The 15,711-nt window shown below is 46.1% G+C and overlaps 2 protein-coding genes across 4 annotated transcripts in view; one reads left to right on the plus strand and one right to left on the minus strand.

Moving 5' to 3' along the window:
- Positions 1 to 5,362: 5,362 nt before the first annotated feature.
- Positions 5,363 to 6,864, plus strand: LOC113567493 (sperm-specific protein PHI-2B/PHI-3). Its single transcript, XM_026995516.2, has 5 exons — positions 5,363 to 5,517; positions 5,612 to 5,889; positions 6,019 to 6,130; positions 6,226 to 6,272; positions 6,430 to 6,864. The coding sequence occupies exons 1-5, from the start codon at positions 5,433 to 5,435 to the stop codon at positions 6,778 to 6,780; spliced, it is 873 nt and encodes a 290-aa protein (XP_026851317.2). The 5' UTR covers positions 5,363 to 5,432; the 3' UTR covers positions 6,781 to 6,864.
- Positions 6,865 to 13,485: 6,621 nt separating this feature from the next.
- Positions 13,486 to 15,711, minus strand: part of ephb4a (eph receptor B4a) — a 34,144-nt gene continuing 31,918 nt past the window's right edge. For all 3 annotated transcript variants that reach the window (XM_026995514.2, XM_026995515.2, XM_035527060.1), the window contains 2 exons: positions 15,222 to 15,380; positions 13,486 to 13,678 (listed from right to left, as the gene is read on the minus strand). In XM_026995514.2, the coding sequence (XP_026851315.2) occupies positions 13,570 to 13,678; positions 15,222 to 15,380 (268 nt within the window). In that variant the 3' untranslated portion in view covers positions 13,486 to 13,569. The remainder of the gene's footprint in view (positions 13,679 to 15,221; positions 15,381 to 15,711) is intronic.

Below are 15,711 nucleotides of genomic sequence, written 5' to 3' on the forward strand. Positions count from 1 at the left end.
TGTGTGTGTGTGTGTGTGTGTGTGTGTGTGTGTGTGTGTGTGTGTGTGTGCGCGCGTGCGCGTTTCCTCTCGGGGGGCGACTGAATGTTCTTTAATGGCACATCTCTGCATTACTCTATTAGACTGAGAGGCAAAGTATAGAGCAAAATAACAAGGGAGATGAGGGGGGGAGAGAACACATCGTCATGCAAAACAAGATTACAGAGCTGGTTAGGACCCCCCCAGAGAGAGTGCGAGAAAGGTCAACCATACACACTTATAGAGAAGAGGGTGAATGTAATCGTTAAGGGAGTGTGTGTGTGTGTGTGTGTGTGTGTGTGTGTGTGTGTGTGTGTGTGCGTGCAAGCCTCTCCTCACAGAAAGCACAATGACAGGTGAACATGTGTGAATGAGAAAGGTCCCCAGAAGACCCACGATGCACCATACAAAGCGAGGAAGAGGAGGGCCATCCCTGCCTTCCTCTCCAAACAGCTTCAGCTCAGTGGGGGGAAAGAAAGCAATTACTACACTCAGCCTGCACAGTGTCTTCAGGGGAGAGAGACAGAGACAGAGCGAGAAGGAGAGAGGCGTCCCTACAAGAATGGGAGTTTTCACAGGTAACAGGGAAGATAGGATCTGTTTGTGTTTGGTTATGCTGAGTTCATGCTTTCGCATCAGGGTGCATTACTAAGCACTAGGCTGAGCCAAGCATGTTACAGAAAGAAAGCTGTATTTTCAATCATTAGTAATTAAAGTGAAAGTTAAAAAAATCTTTATTCATAGCTTAATGTTGAATTTTATTTCAGGGAGCCAGGCTGCAGGGTAGTTTTTCACTACAGAGGACTAAGTCTTGCTCTAAACAGTGCCATCACTAAGAAGCCTCAAACTAGACGTAATCTCCATCCAGACAGCAGAAAGCGAAAAAGTCCAGATTTATGGCTGGAGCACCAGCTCCAGATAATCAGATTTACGTCAAAGACTACATGGTCTGCTGTGATGCATCAGAATTGCCACTGCAGTTTAGCTCAAATGAGGTTTAGGCTACAAAAGTCCCCTCAGAGAGCTACACGGTGCCGACTGGTAAGATAACATACTTTACTTCAGACCCGGAGTCTCGAAAATGCGCATTAGGGTAGGTTTTCTCTTTACTAAACGGACATGATCTGGATGATGTGTTAGCCTCTAGATTAGTCACATTTGTACTGCATGAATTTCATTCATATGCACGTCTTCCTCAAGCTCAGGACAGAGTCCAGCACTAACTCTTTTTCAACTACACTTGTGTGTGCCTTATCACCGAGTAAGATTTCAGACACATGAAGAAGTGTGATACTTTAGATGTTTAGAAAAGGTGAACTTAAAGACAAGAAAATGACGAGTATTAATTCTGTGGAGAGAGCCATCAGTGGTGAGCCAAGAGTGACGGTTGACTGATGTGGGTTTTTCAATGACCGAGACAGAAGCTGATATTTAGAGAGCAGAGAGGCTGATAGTATATAACACTTATATCATGTTCTTGTTGGGTTTTTTCCTTTTTTTTGCATCTTATAAAATTGGACATATTAATATTAACATATGAGACTGCTATTTTCTGCATTGTCAATTATTGTAACCAAATGATCATTATCAACGAAATAAAAAACTATTTACAAATTGTCCACAGATAATCAAAAAACTAAAATTTGTTTAAAAAAAAAAAAACAACCTAAAAAATGAAAAAAACAAAAAACAAAAAACATTCGTTGGCCAATACCAGGAAAAAAATATTGGCCAATGCCGATTATATCAAAATGCCATTTAATGGGCTGCTAAATCGACCAACTGATTTGAGGACTAAGCAGAATGTTTGAATAGTGGTAGTGTTGATTTTGGGGTTCAGAAGTGCTGGGGAGACTCTGGGGGTTGGGCTGTGGGGCTGAACAGCACCGGGGTTGATTAGTGGGGTTAGCGGTGAGTTTGAGCAGCAGTGGGGTATTGGGGGTTATTGTGAACATGAGTTAACTGACATTACTGTGCTCTGACTGCCAGCACGTAAGCTACTCTCCTCTAACAGAGAGAACACGCCCCCTGCACTCAAGCATGTTACCCTCTAACATATACACACGTGTGTGTGTGTGTGTGTGTGTGTGTGTGTGTGTGTGTGTGTGTGTGTGTGTGTGTGTGTGTGTGAGAGAGAGAGAGAGAGAGAGAGAGTGTAAATTATTCTGTGTCCATGTATGCATGAGTTAAGTGTATGTATGTGTGTGTGAATGAGTGAGGATCGGTATGGGGGAGATGAACACAAATAAAACCTGGATCTTATTAGACTGAAAAAAAACTAAACAGTTTCTCTCTGTCACACACACACACACACACACACACACACACAAGTTAACAAAAGCTATCTGGAGGTCAGCACATAAAGGTTAAAATCTCCATAATTCACCTGGCGCACAACACACTCACACAGAAAGAAAGATAAATGTGGTCCTCCCAGGTCACTGCTCACACACACCCACACACACACACACACACACACAACTAACTTATAGCCGACATTTTGAGCCTGAACAGCCACGCAGAAAATGTCTCCTTTCTAACCAAAACACATGAACCAGATGCAGAACTCATATGCTGTAATTGAAGCTGAAGTAGTGTGTATCTGTGTGTATGTGTAAGGGGGTGAATGTGTGTGTATGTGTAAGGGGGTGTACCTGTGTGTCAGTCTGAACTCCAGTGGCCTGGTTTCAAAACATCATTATGGATGAGAAAGGGTGGGGAGGCAGAGAGAGAGAGAGAGAGAGAGAGAGAGAGAGAGAGAAATGAGGTGTAGAAAAGCAGTACTGTGGCTGCAGTAGTTTCCCATCTCATGGGGAGTCTGACATGCCTTTCACATAAAGGGCAGTGAAAGCACACACACGCGTACACACACACTAGAGTCAGAGGGGAGTATTAACAGACATGGGCACACACATATGCACTCTATATCTCAAACACACACACACAGGCATGAAGCTAACACGCACCGCACTTACTGGGGGAAAAAAAGCCATATTGTGACCAGATGCTGTTTAAATCAAAAACAAATGGTTTGTCTTTGAGTGTGTTCAAAGATACAGAGATTTACAGACACACACACACACACACACACTTTGCCAGGGCCTCAAAGCAAAGCGGACAAAGTGTTTGGGTAACAGGTCAGTAATGAGAGGGAGTTAGCATGGTTTACTGCTTTAATGAGAGATTATGAGAGTCCTACAGTAAATCTTTCAGAGACAGAAAAAGGAGGGAGAGAGACAGGGAGGAACGAGAGACCCACGTGTGTGTATGTGTACGTGCAGTGTGTTTGTGTTTGTGTGAGCGTGTATAAGTGGCTATGCGAGTGGGTGTATAAGGCTCCACTCAGAGCTACGTTTTCTAATCAAGGCCACAATCAAACAAACTCATTAAATAAAGCACAGCACTTTACTGTTGATTATACACTGCAATCTTACAAGGTCCTCCTCTCTCTGCAATTACACCACTATCACCAAATCCAATTTGCTGTAAGTAATTGTGTGTCAAAGGTGCTCTGTCCGCATATACTTTATCCCCGGGCCTTTTTTTTCCCGAAATGGAAAACATTTTAAGAATTCACCCGTTTCTCTCTCTGTTTCACAGCTAAAGTATGCTAATGCACACAGCTAAAGTATGCTAATGCACACAGCTAAAGGGCCTGACCACTTGACTGAGAAGTTTCCTGTTTTGGGGAATTTTTATACAGGGGGTAACTGAACTGACCCAAATGAGTGTTTGCAGTTAATAAATCAGATTTATGATGAATTTCTGGCAGTATTTTAGAGGGCTGGAGCAGACAAGCTCATAGGGTGCGGGGTAGAAGAGCCAGACGCCCAGTGGTTAGTGCTGACCTCTGACATGCTTAAGAGTACTGGCTGTAGGAGGAGTGATTAGGGAGTGAATGCTGGGATGCGTCTGTGTGTGTGTAGAGGTTTGTTATGGTGCACTTTAGGAGTTATGAGTAAAGGTGTGGAGATTTTGACTTATAAATAAATCAGTTTATCGCAATCTATTTTTGTTGGTATTTTCACATTTTCTAGCTCATTTAGCCAAATAAAGGGGACATGCCTATACACACACGCACACACACACACACACCATAAATTTCTTTACCAACTAAATTATTTACACTGTGTTTATGGAGAACACAGTTGTGCTAGAGCTAAACTTAATTTTTGCAGGAGAAGGTACTATGCGTCCTGGAGCACGTTCCCAGTGTTGACACTTTCGTGGAAAGACACAGTACATTCTTGAATGTATGGAGCTGTGGATTTGGCTACAGTGCACGTATCACATCTCATTTTCAACTTAATCTGGTTGATCCTGATCTAAGATGGGTGTTTAAACCATGTGGGGGAAAAGCTGACACGTGGCATACTGAATGTGTGAGGATAACTATGGGTGCTGATGAAGGCCTAGAGGCTGAAACGTTCCTGGTTTGTCCTGAGTCCAATAAATTACTACATATTATACGAGTGCTGTCCGACTTCTTTTTTTGAGGAAAACTCACCCATTATCTAACATGTTCATCAAGATCCTAAATATATGCTTTAAAAATGCATCTTGTAATACTCGAATTATATTGTAATGCCAGATTAGCCATTTTTCTTTAGATGGTTAGATGTGTGCATTTAGGCGAGCTATCTGCGCACAATCATTTCCGTAAATGGCTGTGCTAATACATGATTGTAGCTCAAGATTGAATACAACAGATCTGGATCCATTTTCCTGCTGTTTAGACTAAGACTAAGTCTCGATTCTGTCTTAGGCTTCAGAGTGATACGGTACGATTTTTATAATAATCTTAATATTATAAAGTGTTGAGAAAATATCCTTTATGCGCAGAGAAAAAAAAACAAGGTGGGTTTATTTTCTTAATGCAGGCATAACCTATGAGTTTTAGGAAACAACATTAAGTACGATGAATGCTGAATCGATCCTGAAAGGCTGGGTTTATCGACACTCGTATGAATGAAACTGTCGTCCTTTGTGGAGGTCTCAAGCTGCTTTCACTTGCTAATGAGGTTAAGTCAGCGGTAAAGGATGAGGGTAAACTGTTCCTAGAATGGCGTAACAAGCTTTCCGACTCTTATCTTTGCCAGGTTAGCCCCGGCAATTACCTCGGAAAACCACTATGATTCATTACACTGCAAGCTGAGACGAGTTCAGGAACCACGTCTCCACGCCACGCGCAGTTCCCGCGAATCCTCAGCGTGACATCTCGAGCGAGCCGTTAGGTCGCGAGGTGCATTAAGTCGCGAGATGCATCCTTTAAACTGATTGGCTGTGGCGTCAGTTAACGAAGCATAGGCCCGCCTCTTTTACGTTAAATAGTCCCAAGGAAGATTAGTAAAAAATTGTGCTGGGATCACATTTACTTGTTTTTTTTTTAAATAAAGTCATTTGATGGTTTGAAAATGGCACCCAAAAAGGCACCTGCCGCAAAGAGCCCTTCTCTTCCTAAAGGTTCCGAGGAGACGGTTTCGGATGACTCGAAAACAGGTCGGTGAAGAGCACAGTGAATGATATCTGTGGCCTAGCCGCCTCCATTTCAGGGATTCCCTGTTGGGCGAAACTAACTCTGACTCGTTTTAAGGGGCTCCGCAAGAGTCGAGGAAGCCTGCTGCGGTGCGCAGGGCCGCGTCTCACCCTTCCACCATGGACATGGTGAAGGAGGCAGTGAAGGAGCTCGACTCGAGGAAGGGCGTCTCCGCGCAGGCGGTGCGCAGCTTCATCAGGCGGAAGTACGCGACGGTGGGCGAGAGCAGGGTCAACGCAATGGTCCGGAAAGCGCTCGTTAAAGGACTCGAGTCGGGCGCCTTCGTGCGCCCTGCGGCTTCCAGTACGATCACTGGCGCCCAGGGTCGATTCCGGGTAAGGAAGCGTACGAATCGGTCGCGTATCACGTTTGTATTGGCGTCTTGTTTAAAAAGTACGCGTGTAGGAGCCTCGGTCACTTTTACAATTAATTGTTTACGTGACCCGACTGATGTTTGTCTCCAGCTTGCAGCTAAGCAGCCTAAAGAAACGAAACCGATTAAGAAGGCCAACGAGGCAAAGGAGAACGCTAATCCCAACGTTGGCAAGGCCAAAGAGCCTAAATCGAACGAGATGGGTTGGTGTGCGCTTCCTCCCTGTTTGGCTGAGACTGCATAAAGAGTGCTTTTTTTTTTCTTCTGCTTTGTTTTTCATTGACTGTTTCCTGTCCAGGGGCCGAGAAAGCTAAGCCTGTGAAGAAAGTAAAGTCTGCTGTGCAAGTGAGTGTTCAAACATGATCATTACTGATTCAATCAAGGCTGCCCTTTGCGCAGCTGTAAAGGGCAGCTCTAAAGTTATGCACGTGCCGTTTTGTGTAAAGGGGTCTGTCTGTCTGTCTGTCTGTCTGTCTGTCTGTCTGTCTGCTACGAACCAAAGAAACCCGAGCCTGGTGGTGGGTCAAAAGTGGCCCCAGCTAAGAAGCCGAAAGCCAAGCAGCAGGCTGGGTCGGGAGCGGTGGGAGAGGGAAAGCTGCGTCCTGAAGCACTCGAGGCCTCAGGTGGTGAGCATGGAGACTCAGGAAAAGCTGTGCTGAAGAAGGTGAACAGAGGGGTAGTGGAAATGAAAGCAGGGCAGAGCGAAGGAGTCGGGGTCACCACCTTGAAGAGAGGCGCTCGGAAAGCACCAGCAGGAAAGAAGGCCCCTCCAAAAGCAGGGGCTGTTGGTGCTGCGGAGCTTGTTGCTGAACCTCCTAAAGCCTCAGCCAGAAGGGGCAAGAAAGCATCTTAAATGTTCATTATAGTGTCTTTTAAATGTCTGCACTTTTTTTTTGTTTTTTAAACAAACATTAAAAATAAAGCCTTTTGTACTTGAGGTGTTTGGTGTGGAGGAGTCTTTGAAACTTGTTTGGACAGGTGCTGTGTGCATAACTTTTCTTTCTTTCTTTTTTTTTTTTTTTTTTGCTTGCATGACCATTTTGAACGGGGGGGAAATGGTCTTGTGGCTCCAGCTGGCTTTTTGCCATCCAGTCTGCCACATTTCACAGTCTCCAGTTTCTCACTGTTGTCTGCGCTAAATGTGTGAAACTGCAACTGGACATGTCGCTTATTGGACAAGAGCACCCATGACGTTCCATGTGTTTACTTCTGTGGGCTCTGTAGCTAAGACAACCAATGGAAATATGCTGGCAAGTGTGTCTATAAAGCAAACGTCAGTTAGAGCTGGGAATCCTGACTTGAATTAAGCTAAGTGTCTTCAGTTTATCCCTGTAGTGTTAACAAAATAATTCTTATGTCTGCAGTGGCAGCAGAAACAATTATTCTGGAGCTGCTCAGAGATGCTTTACTACTTGACAAAATGATCAATGGTAACAGTTTTTGTATGAATATATACTCAGTTAATGTGGAGTAGGTGGTCCTAGATCGATCTTGCCAGTTTTGGACCTCGTTAATGTTAATGAGCTAGGTTGGCGTCTGCCAGTCTTGCTCCCAGACTTGCGCCTATAACCTCTGTAGTTTTAAGTGTTTTGTGTAGGCAAACCATTAAAATAGTGGCCAGTGGGTTCAGGATTAGGAAACTAGTCTAATTTAAAAAGGGGCAAAATGCTTTGATGTCAATATTGTTTCCTAGGGTTTTAATCTAAACGTTCCAGGGTTTCACACCCGCATTCAAGAAGTGACCCCAAAGTGGGACGTGGAGAATTGTTCAACGTACTGCTAGGGCTGGTTGTCTGGGGGTGAAAGGTGAAGTGGGCTCTGGTGTAGGTGGAGACTGACACCAGTTTAATCACGCGGGTCAGGCTTGGGGCGGTGGGGGCTGGAAGGTCACAGGACTATTCCACTTTGCTTTTATGGAGCAGCTCCACACTAAAGGCATGAACGGGGCACCTGTATGGGGGTGGGAGGCCAGGTGGGATTAGTAAGGAGCTCCAGTCAGGATTGTGTAAACAGGAATAACAGTCTTAACTCCATCATAGTGTGGGGTTCTGCAGCTAAGATGGCACTCAGACCTGCTGTGTTTTGCTGTACAAAGTATTACGGGAGCCTGGACTTTGAAGGAAGATGATTTTTAAACTTTATTGCTCTGGCTTCAGGCCAGTTTTGCATAATAGGAGCGTGTGCCAACCCTGGTCTTGGAGTTCCCCTGTCCTGAACATTTTAAAGTCTTCAGAACTCAACACATATTTTAATCTAATGATGAGCTTGTCAATTAAGTTTTGGATTCAGTGTGTTGGCAGCAACAGAAACACTAATGTGCAGGTTGGCAATGCTGCAAGGGTTTTGAGTTTGGGCAGTCCTGATGATGTCAGTATTGCAGGTCTTCTTGGACAAGATGTTTCAGGCTTTCAGTCCTTGGGGACCCCAAGCCAGCATTTTGTTGCATAAAGTTGATAGCAGAAGGCAGAGCTCACCATTACTTGGCTGAAGACTGGAAGGAAAACCTCTGCTCTAGGACATCAGCATTAAGTGCAGCTTCACTATGGAGTCCCAGCTGGTTGTGAAAGAAAGAATTCTGTAAATCATGCATTCTCAAACTTAACACTTTTTTTTGTTTTGATCTGTTCAGAGCAATTAAAAATATATAAACTCATAGATCAGGCAACACACATGTATCCAAAAAATGCCAGAGCTTGTATTTCCATTGTTATTGTCTTGAATTTGAGTTACATGCATGTCCATTCTGTGGCGACCTCCTTCTCCAGCTAAGTTGGGGGCAGGGGACTGGGATGGATACTGCAATGGGAAGTGTTTCCAGTGTAAAAATAAAACGTGGCCCAGGGGAGAGGGAGGACGGCATGGTGGCCAGGTGGAGGAGCTCAGCTCACAGCCGTGCGAATCAACGTGCTCAGCCTAAGACGTCCCGACCTGCAGCTGAAAATCGGCCGGAGCAAATGCAAGCTGACAACGGAAAGCCCCGCAAACATAATACCTGTGTATGCAGCCATTATTTCTCTCTTTCAGGTGTGTTTTGTACCTCTGATGAGGTGTTCTGAACCATGTTGTTTTCCCCCATTATCAGGAACCCCAGAGGCCTGCAGAAGCCTGGGGCTAGAGTAGGAGTGTCTGGGGGTGGGGGGAGAAGGAACAGAAGGACAGCTGAACTCCCTTTGTGAACTCTACTTCAGCCTCTCATTAGTTCAGAGCTCTAGGCTAGAGAAAATTAGGAGAGAAGCAGACAGAGGAAAGGGATGCACCAGAGAGAGAAAGAGAAACAGGGGAGGGAGGGAGGGAGAGAGTTCAGGTAGAGGAGGAGGACAGGGCGAGAGATTGATGAGGTGGATGTGTAGACAGAAAAAGATGGATAGAGGAAATGAATGCAGATGGAGTGATAGAAAGAAGGATGTGAAAGAGGAGGAGAACATAAACACACTGAAGGCTCTAAAGCGAAGACTGATTGAAAGACTGATAAAGGTCTGCAAACACCAAAGGTCACGGATGGAGGCTTGGATGGATGGATGGACAGATGGATGGATGAAGGGACAGACAGAAACCATAATGTTGCTCTGCAGAGCATAATTGTTCCTGGGTGAGCTGTGGCGTTTCTGTCGGACCCGATACGAGCAGCGTGTGTATGAAATGCTTTTGGCTTCTTGTCCCCGTGTGAAGTGAATATGACCCGATACTGCACCAGATGGAAGCACGGGTGCCTCGAGCGTCTCTTGCTCTCAGTCTCTCTCGAACACACACAGGCACGCAAATCTCAAAACACACAGAGCCTATGAAAGGCTGATTTTTGTAAACAGACACTTCTAAAGGCAGGCTGTCCAGCAGTCTCTACAGAGACTCTCTTTTGCTCTTATCTGCAGTCTCATGGCCAGGGCTGTCTCTATGGCTCACCGCACATAGGAATGTAAAGTGTAGAGTCTCTCACACACACACGCATGCACACACTGCTCCAACAGGACAGCCCCGTGTGCCTTATCTCTCCTGGCATTCCCTAATGGATAGATATTCAGACAAAGGTCACACACACACTGTGTCAACACTCAAACACCAGAGACAGACCTCTGACAAGTAGGTGACATAAACTCCCTCTCTCACGCGTGCGCGCACACCCGCACACGCGGAGCCAGGAGCAAAGCATGGGGGACCGACTCCTGACAAGCGAGAGAGAAGATGGCTGGAAGAAACGAGACATGGAGAGAATCTGAGAGAAAGAACGTAGCGATAGAGAGATAAATGACAGTGCTGAAGTAGCCCACTGAGACATTCCCAGGTGTATCTGAGGAGGACGCGGAAGGATCCTGTTCCTATGAAAAAGCTACACTCCCAGATTCTCTCTAAGTCTAAAAAAATTACCAACAGCTGACCCGCCGCCCTCAGAGAGGTTACATGAGTGCTGAGCACTGCGGCCTTCATCTGACTCTGAGTGACCCTAGCCCGGTTCCATCTGCCTGACACAGAACACAATCCAGCGCACAGCAGGCTGGTCCCAGTCAAAAGTTTGCGATCAACTTGCAAGCCCACGAACGACTGTAATAAAGGCTCCAGATCGGGCAGGGGGTGGGTTTATGTTCGTTCATTTTACCTTGGTCATATACATTACATATCACATTTTCAGGATGAGGAAAAGTTTTCCCCTCTATATCATCAGGAGACACGCCCAGTTTTGAATTCTTACTCTAAGAGGGTTGACCTATATGCGTCCTGACCTACTTTCTGGTATTGGGGTGCTTTTGGTGCATGATTGGCCTGAATAATGACAGGGAAGACAGACTCGTGACTCGTGACTCGGGGAGATGGGGAGTGGAATGACGGCTCAGATTCAGACAGAGGAAGGAGACTTCATTCTTTGTTGTCCACGAGGAAGCTCCATGTGAGGTGACAGTGAGGAGACTATTGTTTTAGAGACTCAGATAAGTGCAGAGGGTGGTTGTAGTGGGGGTCGTCTCTCTATAACACACACACACACACTCCTGAGGAATGTGCTTTGTTTTCTTTCCAAAGACAAACATCTCTTGCGTGTGACACACACATGACACAAGACACGCAGATACACACACACACACACACACAGATACCCACAAGTCCCTTGATGCAAACCAGACAATCCTAAAACTACACGAAGCTCAGAAAGGCATGCAGGAAGGTAAAAATAAACCACCAAATTACCATCCCATTGCAGCCAACCAGAAGCACCATGTAGAACGTCACCCAGCCGGCTGTTCTCACTGGGACTGTCAGGTGGCTGCATGTGTGCTTCCAGTGTGCCACTGTATTTGTTCCCACTCTACAAGAAACCCTTCTTCTTCCAGTTCAGGAGCCTGTCAGACAGACAAATGCCGTCTATAAAGGGAAGGCGTGTCATGTGACGCGAGCGCTGTTCACCTTGTGCACGGCGCACAAGCCCACTGTGAGACCGGTGCGCGTGACAGTGATTAATATGTTTACAGGGACATAGTGGGCAATTTACCTAGAGCCAGAAAGAGAGACATAGAGCAGAGGCTGGAATATATTGTGTGTGTGTGTGTGTGTGTGTGTGTGTGTGTGTGGGAGAAAGAGTGCAGGCTGCTTGTCACATCATGGAGACAGCGGAGTGAGATAGCAAGACAATGGGACAAACTGGGCAGAGGAATTGGAAGAGGAGAAAGAGGAAGAAAAGAGGAGAGAGAGGAAATGAGAGATGGAAGGTGAAATAAGATTCCGGCGTGAAATAAAGAGCGGGAAGAGGACCACAGGATAAAGCGGGAGGGTTACGGCAGAGTCAAGGACGAGAGTGGAACATAAAAGTGTGGATGAGAGAGGATGGATGTCTTCAGGGGAGAGAGAGAGAGAGAGAGAGAGAGAGAGAGAGAGAGAGAGAGAGAGATGAACAGAAGTAGTGGGAGGATGTGGGCTAACGAGAAATCCTAATTCCCCAACAGCCTCTCTCCCCAATGTACGGCAGCCAGAGAAGGTCATTTTGCCTATCGGGACAGTTCTGGTGAAAAATTGGATCATCCCAAAACGATTATGGAAATATCCTCCCGACAGGTGTGTTTGTGTGTTTATGTGTGTGTTTGCGGCTACCCAGTCAGGACTGCATGTACACTCAGCCAGTCACACTTAAAAGGATCTGAAGCATACCAGAGAGAGAGAGAGAGAGAGAGAGAGAGAGAGAGAGAGAGAGAGAGAGAGAGAGAGAGAGAGAGAGAGAGAAGGAAAGAGAAGGGGAGAGTGAAGAGATAGAGAAAAGGAGCAACAGATTCATATGGTGGTGTAAATCTTTATTGTGATGGAAACACAGATTACACTGACACAGAAAAGAATTATTACTCATTTACATAAAGCCAGAAATTTCTATACATCATAAAAAGGCAACAGAATAATAATAATAATAATAATCGTCTCCCTGCTTTGTAATTATAGATCTCCAATGTGAAGACTAAACTCCCCTACCCACAATCCCACACTGGGGTGCCCACTTGGGGTCAAAGTTCACTTGAGCGGAAGTTCCTGAACCCTGTGGTCCTTGTGGTGATGTGGAAAGTGCCTGGGCAGAAGCGGGGCCCTGCTGATGGCCAGAGGCACAGGCCCCTCAGGCGGCAAACGGATGCCCGCTGAAAGGCTTTTTTTCTTTTGGTCTCTCCGCATGTCAGTCAAGTGTCAGCTGTGTGTGTGCGTGTCTGTAGAGTGACAATGTCTTTTAACGTAACACGTGGGGCATTTGCTGGAGCATTTGGGGCTGGCTGTCCTTCTGCCTGAATAAAATCCTTCACTAATAGAGCTAGAAACAAGTGCCTCCCCTCCATAGTGACCGACAACCAGTAAAACACTGTCCTTGAACAGCAAACAACACCAGGGCTCCTCATCGGACGTGTTTACGTCGAATCCTGCGCACATGGCACGATTGTTCAGTCAAATCTCTCTCACGCTCTCTCACACGTACGCACCGATGATGTAATGAGGAGAGAGTGCCTGTTTACACTCCTGATTATATACGGACAGGACGTGTCCGTAATGCGCGGCCGAAAGAGACCGCCTTCTTGCGCAGTCTCCTCTGTGTGGCGATCTCCTCAGCCCCCGTCATGATAGAACACTCTGGTACAAAAATACTCTTGTGAAAATGTTACACGCGAGGGTGTAGTCCTTAGATTGGCAGCGTGACGTCTCAGCTCTGATGTCTTCTCCACTGCTGTCGTCACTCAAGAGTCTCTGTGGTCACGTGAATGGCATTGCCATGGAAACTCTTGAGATGTCGTTTTGATTGCTTTCGTAGTGTCCGATTCATCAAATGCGATGGCACAGTCCGTGACATCCCAGGCGTGCTGTGATGTCATGTGGATCAGTATGACGTTGTTGGACAGTCAGAGAAGCTCTAGAGCACCACGCAGTCTGATTGGCCAGTTAAATTCAAGTGTTGTGAAGCTCCAAAAGGAAGCTGACAACAAAGTCCTGATTGGTCAGGTCACAGGAAGAGCTTCTCCGGCCAACTCTAGAGATGCATTTGTGTGTGTGTGTGTGTGTGCGTATGTGCGCATGCACACGCACGTGTGTGTGTGTGTGTGTGTGTGTGTGTGCACACTCATGCACACTCATGTATTTATTTTGCATGTGTTTATGTTGTGCACTTATTTATATGTTTGTGTTGTGATGCAGGTCAGTAGAGAATATTACTGGGACTTTTGTTCTGAATCCTAAGAGCTTGAATACTGGACATAATTTTCTTCTGATGGCCAGCCAAAGTGACTCCCAGCCGCAGCAGATCTCTGAGAGGGAGCAGCACAGAGAGACAGAGAAAGACTGTCAGTGAATCAGTGAAATTGCAAGAATATTAAAGAAATAAAAAAAAACAAAACAACAACCTTCCGGTCAGCCCAATATAAACACAATTCTTGTAAGAGGAAGAGAGAAGGGGGATAAGGTTCAATTTCTAAAGTTGCTCTCAGATTGCCAGACTGTATAAGCCATAAAGACGCAGTGCAGGGGCCTCTTTATTTGGCATGACAATACATCACCCTAAAGTGCATGCTGCATTGACTGCATACACTATATGGACAAAGGTATTGGGACACCAACCAGAGCTTTTATGGGATTCCATTCTAAATCCAGAGGCATTAATATGGAAGTGGTCCCCATTTCCATCTCTTTCTACTAGATTTTGGAGTGTGTGTGGGAGTTTTTGCCCCATTCATCCAGAAGAGCATTTGTGAGATCAGATGCTGATGCTGGACAAGTGGTCCTGGCTCATAGTCTCTGTTCTAGTTCATCCCAAAGGTGTTTGATGGTGTTGAGGTCAGGGCCCTGCATGGGCCAGTCAAGTTCTTCCCCCTAAACCCAACTGTGCCTTTATGGACCTTGCTTTATGCACTGGGGCTGAATCGTGCTGTAACAAAAGGACCTTCTCCAAAATGTTCCCACATGTTGCATGCATACCTTTGTCCAAAATGTCTTGGTATGCTGAAGCATTAACATTTCCCTTCACTGGATCTAAGCGGAGGCCAACCTCCACCAAACTTTACAGCTGTCACAGTGCAGTCAGGCAGGTAACATTCTCCTGGCATTCTCCAACCCCAGACCCCTCCATCAGACTGCCAGATAGAGAAGCGTGATCTGTCACTATACAGACCATGTTTCCAGAGTCCAGTGACGTGTTTACTCTATCCAGCTCTTGGCCTTGTGCTTGGTGAAGGCTTGTATGCAGCTGCTCGGCCATGGAAACCCATGAAGCTCCCAGCACACAGTTTTTGTGTTGATGTTAATGACAGGGTGACTTTTGGTGACTTTTACACACTATGTGTCTCAGCACTCGGTGACCCCGCTCTGTAACTTTATGTGGTCTGCCATTTCGTGGGTGACTTGCTGTGGTTCCTAAATGCTTCCATTTTTCAGTAATATCACAGTCGGTTGCAGAATATCTAGGAGGGAAGGACTTGTTGCAGTGGTGGCATCCTTTTACAGTACCACGCTTGAACTCGGCAAGCTCTGTAGAACCACCCATTCTTTCACTAATGTTTCTGAAGGCAACAAAACTGCCTGGCTAGGAGCTCGATTTTCTACACCTGAGACTGAAGAAAATATCGGAATTCAATGATAAAAACCTGCGTCCCAATACTTTTGTCCATATAACGTACCTTACATAATTATCTCCTCTTAGACATACATACGGAACCTTTAACTGAACAATTAAACGTTCAGTGTTCCCTCCTGTGTCTCCAGATCTGAAATATCGCGTCTTGTCAATAAACGCTAAAGGCGCATCCGGCAGCCCCGACCGCAGATGAACGGGTGGTGTCACGTCAGATGACTCACTCGGTGTTGAGGTGAGCCAGGAGCTGGGTGGAGGTGTAGCCGGCCTGCAGGAAGCTCTGCTCGTAGCGCTCCATTTTTATGGCCCGGAGCCACTCCCCCATGGAGCTGCATGAGGAGGGGGTTGGCGGAGAGCGCTGGTCTAACAGCGGGTGGGACGGCCTTAGAGAGAGAGAGAGAGAGAGAGAGAGAGAGATCCTGTAATGACTTGTTTTAGATTGCTAGCCTAAGGCAACCCAGTCCTGTTGCCATAGCCAATAGGAACAGCAGCTCAGCAGTTGATTGACAGACAACTCAGGCCTAGAGGCAGAGATGGGGGGCGGAGCCACACTGTTCTTGACTGACAGGTAGCTAAACCGAACAGCAGGGTGGCATGTTTACGGGAGCCCTGATTGACAGGTTAGCATGCCGAGAGCAGAAAGGACAGGACTAATAGACAAGGGACCATGCTGAGTGGACCAGGGCGGAGCTAGGGAAGTAACTGACAGCTTAT

This window comes from Electrophorus electricus, chromosome 6 (genome assembly GCF_013358815.1).
Source record: "Electrophorus electricus isolate fEleEle1 chromosome 6, fEleEle1.pri, whole genome shotgun sequence".
NCBI lineage: Eukaryota > Metazoa > Chordata > Actinopteri > Gymnotiformes > Gymnotidae > Electrophorus > Electrophorus electricus.

What these genes read in the sequence shown, in the direction of transcription:
- LOC113567493 (XM_026995516.2), top strand. Translation starts at nt 5,433, where the DNA reads ATGGCACCCAAAAAGGCACCTGCCGCAAAGAGCCCTTCTCTTCCTAAA. An exon ending in GCCTAAATCGAACGAGATGG is followed by an intron (nt 6,131 to 6,225) that starts GTTGGTGTGCGC and finishes TTTCCTGTCCAG; the next exon opens with GGGCCGAGAAAGCTAAGCCT. An exon ending in AAGTAAAGTCTGCTGTGCAA is followed by an intron (nt 6,273 to 6,429) that starts GTGAGTGTTCAA and finishes TACGAACCAAAG; the next exon opens with AAACCCGAGCCTGGTGGTGG.